The 6,379-nt window shown below is 38.4% G+C and overlaps 1 protein-coding gene across 1 annotated transcript; it reads right to left on the bottom strand.

Moving 5' to 3' along the window:
- Positions 1–1,172: 1,172 nt before the first annotated feature.
- LOC116134687 lies at positions 1,173–5,984 on the bottom strand. The gene is made up of 4 exons (XM_031420359.1): positions 5,912–5,984; positions 2,757–3,754; positions 2,297–2,387; positions 1,173–2,161 (listed from the first exon to the last, which is right to left on the bottom strand). The coding sequence occupies exons 1-4, from the start codon at positions 5,982–5,984 to the stop codon at positions 1,173–1,175; spliced, it is 2,151 nt and encodes a 716-aa protein (XP_031276219.1).
- Between the last annotated feature and the right edge of the window lie 395 nt (positions 5,985–6,379).

Below are 6,379 nucleotides of genomic sequence, written 5' to 3'. Positions count from 1 at the left end.
TATTATACAGCAAGTATTAGTAGAGAGTCAGGGGAGATCTATACCAGAGGGAGTTAAAACTCCAGTCAATGTACCGACCACCAGAGAAGAAAGAGAAAGGTCGGTACCCCCGATAGTGCCGAATCGTATTGAGCCTATATATGGGTTGCCATGTCAACATTAGCCATCGAAATTTAGGGGTACAACGGACCTAATAGTGGCAGAAGAGTGGTTTAGGTCCGTGGAGCGTACGACAGCGCTTTTCCCTATGATCTATAGAGAGAAGATTCGGTATGTGAGTTTCCTGTTTAGGGGTGATGCTCGAATATGGTGGGAATTGATGGAGACTATGGTGGATCGACAAAGGATTCATCACTTCTGGGTACGGGAAAAGTTATCACATTGGGTAATTCAGTAAATGGCAATGACACTAAATCTGTGGCCACGGTGGGTTTGAGTTAATGCTCAATCCAATTTATTATTCCTGTCATTGGTCCATTAACTGAATACAAACATGTCGAGGATCTTTGAGGTTGACACTATTTCTGTACCTCAGTATCGATGAGATAACAGATGATGAAAAGATTTGATTACACGATAACCTTACCGTTGACAGGCTGCGATTTCGCTGAATCTGAATCTATCAGGTGGCCATAATGCCTTGCTAGGGGCCAATCTTGGTTTATGTGTAGTGGGACGATTAATTGGTGTTAATCGCTATACTATACACTGCCGATATGATGAGGAGCCTACATGTCACACACTTAGAAGATAATTTAATAATTAATTTGTGAGAAGGGTGTTTTTGTCTTTTGGGATGAAAGGGTATTTTGGTAATCTCACAAAGCAATTAAATTTGCTAAGGTTGTTGCCTGTATTTAATTTTAATATTAAAATTAAATTTGTGATATTATATTTAAATAGATCTATGTATATATTTAAATGAATTATTATTATTAATTAAATGTTAATATATTTTTTGTTTTTTTGTTTTTTTAACAAATTAAAACACAACCTAAATCCCCTCCCCCACACTTAAAACTAACATTGTCCCCAATGTAATATGAAATGCAAAGAAAAGGCAAAAATAACCAAAATTTAAAATGCGAGAATAAGAAAACAAACTCCCCTTGGGTTGCCTCCTAAGCAGCGCCTTTGTTTATTGTCGTTGGCTCGACTCAAGGCTGTCTTCTTCAATCTGAATAAGTCGGATCCTCAAGGTCCAATCCTGCCACATTTTCTTCTTGGAGACCTTCATAGAAAGTCTTAAGTCTATGGCCATTCACCTTGAACACTTTGGAAGTTGCTAAACTTTGAATTTCAACTACACCATGAGGAAAAACATTAGTAATAACAAAAGGTCCAATCCAACGAGAACGCAACTTACCCGGAAACAAACGAAGCCGTGAATTGTATAGAAGGACTTTTTGACCAACTCTAAACTCCTTCCTAGAGATCATCTTGTCATGAAAAGCCTTCGTCTTTTCCTTGTAAATCCTTGCATTCTCATAGGCATCATTGCGAATTTCCTCTAACTCTTGTAGTTGCAACTTCCTATGTTCTCCACTTTCATCCATCTTCATGTTAAAACTCTTGATCGCCCAATAAGCCTTGTGTTCTAACTCAACTGGAAGATGGCATGCTTTCCCAAACACCAAACGAAAAGGTGACATACCAATGTGCGTCTTATATGCAATCCTATACGCCCACAAGGCATCATCCAAACGCAAACTCCAATCTTTTCTACTTAGATTGACCGTCTTCTCAATGATGGACTTGATCTCTCGATTTGACACTTCCGCTTGTCCACTAGTTTGCGGATGATAGGCAGTAGACACCTTTTGGGTCACATGATACTTTTTCAGCAAAGCCTCTACCGTTCGATTGCAAAAGTGAGTGCCTCGATCACTTATTAGAGCTTTTGGAATTCCAAACCTACAGAATATATTAGACTTGATAAAATCTGCAACAACTTTAGAATCATCAGTCCTAGTGGCTTTAGCTTCCACCCATTTCGAGACATAATCAACAGCAAGCAAAATATGAACATAGCCAAAACATATAGGGAACGGTCCCATGAAATCGATGCCCCAAACATAAAAAATTTGGCAAAATAGAATGGGGGTTTGTGGCATCTCATTCTTTTGGGATATATTACCTGTCCTTTGACAATTATCGCATGACTTACAAAAAGAGTATGAATTTCGAACTAAAGACGGCCAATAGAAACCATATTCTAACACTTTTCTCGCTGTCCTCTTAGCTCCAAAGTGAACTCCACATGCATAAGAATGACAAAAGGTAAGAATGGAAATAATTTCATTTTCATGAACGCACCCTCTTATTACTTGATCTGCATAATGCTTCCATAAGTAGGGGTCATCCCACACATAATATTTGGCATCACTCTTCATCTTATCTCTTTGAGCCCTAGACAAACCAGGAGGAAAGATGTTAGTAACCAAATAATTTACAAGATTTGCATACCAAGGTAATGTCACACTCGTGGAAAACAATTGCTCATCTGGGAATGTTTCTTGCAAATGAAGTTCATCCTCCACATGAGCCAGACGACTTAAATGATCTGCGACACTATTTTCTGTCCCTCTTTTGTCTTTGATCTCCAAATCGAATTCACTCAAGAGAAGTATCCATCTTATTAATCTTGGTTTTGCCACTTTCTTCATCATCAAATAACGCAAAGCTGCATGATCAGAAAAAACAATAATTTTAGTACCAAGCAAATAAGATCGAAACTTTTCTAAAGCAAAAACAACAGCTAAAAGTTCTTTCTCAGTGGTGGAATAATTTCTCTGGGCATCATTCAAAATCCTGGAAGCATAATAAATGGCATGAGATGCTTTTCCAATCCTTTGACCCAAAACAGCGCCTACTGCATAATCACTTGCGTCGCACATTATCTTGAAAGGAACGTTCCAGTCAGGGGGCTGGATAATTGGGGTAGATGTCAACAGTTCCTTCAGCTTATCAAATGCCTCTTTACATGCCTCATTGAGCTCAAAGGCCACATCCTTTTGCAGCAACTTACATAGGGGTAATGCTATTTTGGAGAAGTCCTTGATGAATCTTTGGTAAAAACCTGCATGTCCAAGAAAAGAACGAACTTCCCGCACACTAGTGGGGTAAGATAAGGATTGAATAATGTCAGCTTTGGCTTTATCTACCTCAATTCCCCTAGATGAAACAACATGACCCAAAACTAGACCTTGGTCAACCATAAAATGACATTTTTCAAAATTTAACACAAGGTTAGTTTCTATGCATCTTTGAAGAACAAGTGTAAGGTTATGCAAATAATTATCAAAAGAATTTCCATAAACTATGAAATCATCCATAAAAACTTCTATGATATGCTCAACATAATCTGAGAATATGCTAACCATACACCTTTGGAAAGTGGCTAGGGCGTTGCAAATGCCAAAGTGCATGCGGCGATATGCAAAAGTTCCGATTGGGCATGTAAAAGTCGTCTTCTCTTGATCCTCCGGAGCAATCGTAATCTGGAAATAACCTGAATAACCATCAAGGAAACAATAGTAAGAATGACTAGCTAACCTTTCCAGCATTTGATCAATAAAAGGTAAAGGGAAGTGGTCCTTGTGGGTTACAGCATTTAATTTTCTATAATCTATACAAACCCGCCACCCATTCTGAACACGGGTAGGAACTAACTCATCATTCTGATTTTTCACAACAGTTATTCCGGTCTTTTTAGGAACCAATTGAATAGGGCTATCCCAATTTGTAATAACCGCTTTCTACTCAAATACTCATAAAACATGTACATAATAAAATACATATAAAGTAGTATAAAAAGTTGGGCCCAAAATTTTCTTTTATTAAACATATACATTCTTTATACAAAAAGTTGTATCATGTACAAAATAATCAAAACAAGGTGGACAGTGTAGCCATATCTCTTCGCTTGCCGACGCCCTTTCGACTGTATCCTCACCTAGGTCCTGCAAAATATAAAAAACAGCGGGGTGAGCACAACTAATGCTCAGTAGGTAAATCCTCTACTCATCTATCCCCGTAACTCTCTCTCTCTAATTCTTTCCTTACAATTCTCATTTACTCTCTCTTTTATACTTCTCTCTACTTTCTCTTTCTCATAACTCTTTTCTACTAACTCTCTTTAGTAGTCACAGCCTCATTTTACCGGAGGCACGGCTGGGACTCGCTCCCACTCTACGTGACTTTTACTCATTCTAGCAGATCGGACTCGGTTATGCATGGATTCGGAACCCTTGGCCATGTGAGTGTATAATCTCTCTCTCAGGTACTCAGGTATAGCCCTCATCCGCATGCTCTCTCACGGGCTACACCACTTTTCTCTCTCATACTCATGCCGCTCTCTCAATGCGGCGTACATGCAGGAATACTCTACCCATTACTCACGGGTTCCCCATCGCACAACCTACTCTATTCTCTTTTCTCTTCGTTCTCTAGTGCTCATTCTCTCTTTCTCTTTACTCTTAAGGTAGCTTATACTCAAATTCTCTACTATATCTCAAGCTACTTCTTAAGTGCATAAAAAAAATGCGTATGGACAGCTCATGCTCACTAATGCACTTATGAAATGCCAAATGCAATATTGCATCAAAACAGTCATTCTGCATATGTCGCACTAAAAGGGGCATAACTTGCGTTATACACATCGGATTGCTACGGTTTTGGTCTCGTTTTAAAGCTTAAAAACAGGGCTAAAACTTTGATGTTTCGGTCTCAGCCCAGTTCAATCCGTATGATGCCCAAAATTCACTTAGAAAGTCACGGCTGTGACAGGGCAGATTTCACTTAGGCATTTCCTCAAACAACTCATGTGCATACCAAAGCTCTACTTATCTATAACTCTACTCTTCTCTTTAATCATCCAAAATGGGAGGAAAACTCCCTCATACACTCTAATTTCCTGTCAAGGCAAAAAACACTCCCATAGGGTTTGCTCAAAACTCCCTCCAACTTCAATCAAACTCAACTCATCATCATGCAATCACAACACTTCTCATAACTCAATTAAATTCATATCAACATAGATAAATACCCATAACATCTCAATTTCTCAGCAAGCATAATACATACATATACATACACAATCTCTACTCAAATAAATTCTTAAATCTCAATTTAGTTTAGATTTACTTACTTTGTGAGGAAATAACTTCTCTAACACTTTTCCTTTCCTTTGGTAGCTTGATTTCTCTCTACAACTTTAAACAACAACAACATAACACTTTAACCAAAACATACTAAAACTCTCATCTAAAGCAAGAATCCTTACCTTAGGATGCTTTAGATTAAAACTCTACTAAAAACTACTCAAAAAGTCCATAGAAATCCTTGGAAGATTGAAGGAAATTTGAGAGGAAAATAAAGAATGGAAGAGGCAGTGGAAAATGGATGAAATGAAGGGTTCTCTACACTTAACCCTTTTTAGCTCATAATATAACCATCATTTCCCATTTTGCCCTTGCTCTTTCTTGGATATTCCATCTATATCCTTTGATTCTTTGCAAATACACCCTTATCACCAACACATTCTCTACTAAATTTCCTTACATTTTACTCCCCACTTTTCCTACCAACTAGGGGTAGAATGGTCAATGTGCCCCAAAAGAAGAATTCTCTAGAAACTCATTAAACTTTTCAACTGGCTCGTCGTCGCGGTGAAGAAACTTTCGTCACCCCGACAAAAAGTTAAAGAGCCGACACCGTCTTACTCAAGCGAACGTCGTCGCGATGAAGACTATTCTTCGCCTCGGCGAAGACTAAAATTTTAAAGAGTCCTCAAAACTCAACAATTTTCAAGGCAAACACTCAACATACAAACTTAACTTACAAACTCAACTAAAACCGAGTTAAAGAATACAGCAAATCTTAACTACGTACCTCAAGCGAGGCGTTACACAATTTCTATCTGAAATAGGATAAATCACTCCAACTTCAAGAAGTTTCAAGATCTCCTTCTTCACAACATCCATCATGGGCGGGTTCAATCTTCTTTGCGATTGACGAAAAGGTTTTGCTCCTTCTTCAAGCAAGATACGATGCATGCATGCATGTAGCAAGTATCTCTCCAAACTCAAACATTAAAGCTATAGATCTCTTTCTTAGGGTTCCATAGCATTGAGACCCAAAGGCTTCCAATCTCCAATTTTCTCCCCTCTTTCCAAAAAGTGTCGAACCCCCAACAAAATAACTAAGTCTCTCTTAAATAGTCGACCCCAAAATCCTAAGATTAATCTCATCCAATTAAAACACACAATTTCAATAAACTAAAAATTGCAGTTTTCGCCGCGGCGAAGAATAAACTTCGCCGCGGCATCGAGTTGGATTTTATTTCAAAATCTGACTTGAGACTTTCTCGCCGCAGCGA

The sequence above is a fragment of the Pistacia vera genome, unplaced genomic scaffold (assembly GCF_008641045.1).
Source record: "Pistacia vera cultivar Batoury unplaced genomic scaffold, PisVer_v2 Contig290, whole genome shotgun sequence".
Taxonomy (NCBI): domain Eukaryota; kingdom Viridiplantae; phylum Streptophyta; class Magnoliopsida; order Sapindales; family Anacardiaceae; genus Pistacia; species Pistacia vera.
This window is presented reverse-complemented; position numbering and strand designations above follow the sequence as displayed.

What these genes read in the sequence shown, in the direction of transcription:
- LOC116134687 (XM_031420359.1), bottom strand. Translation starts at nt 5,984, where the DNA reads ATGGATGTTGTGAAGAAGGAGATCTTGAAACTTCTTGAAGTTGGAGTG. An exon ending in TCCTATTTCAGATAGAAATT is followed by an intron (nt 3,755 to 5,911) that starts GTGTAACGCCTC and finishes TTGAGTAGAAAG; the next exon opens with CGGTTATTACAAATTGGGAT. An exon ending in GTGCGTTCATGAAAATGAAA is followed by an intron (nt 2,162 to 2,296) that starts TTATTTCCATTC and finishes CTTTTTGTAAGT; the next exon opens with CATGCGATAATTGTCAAAGG.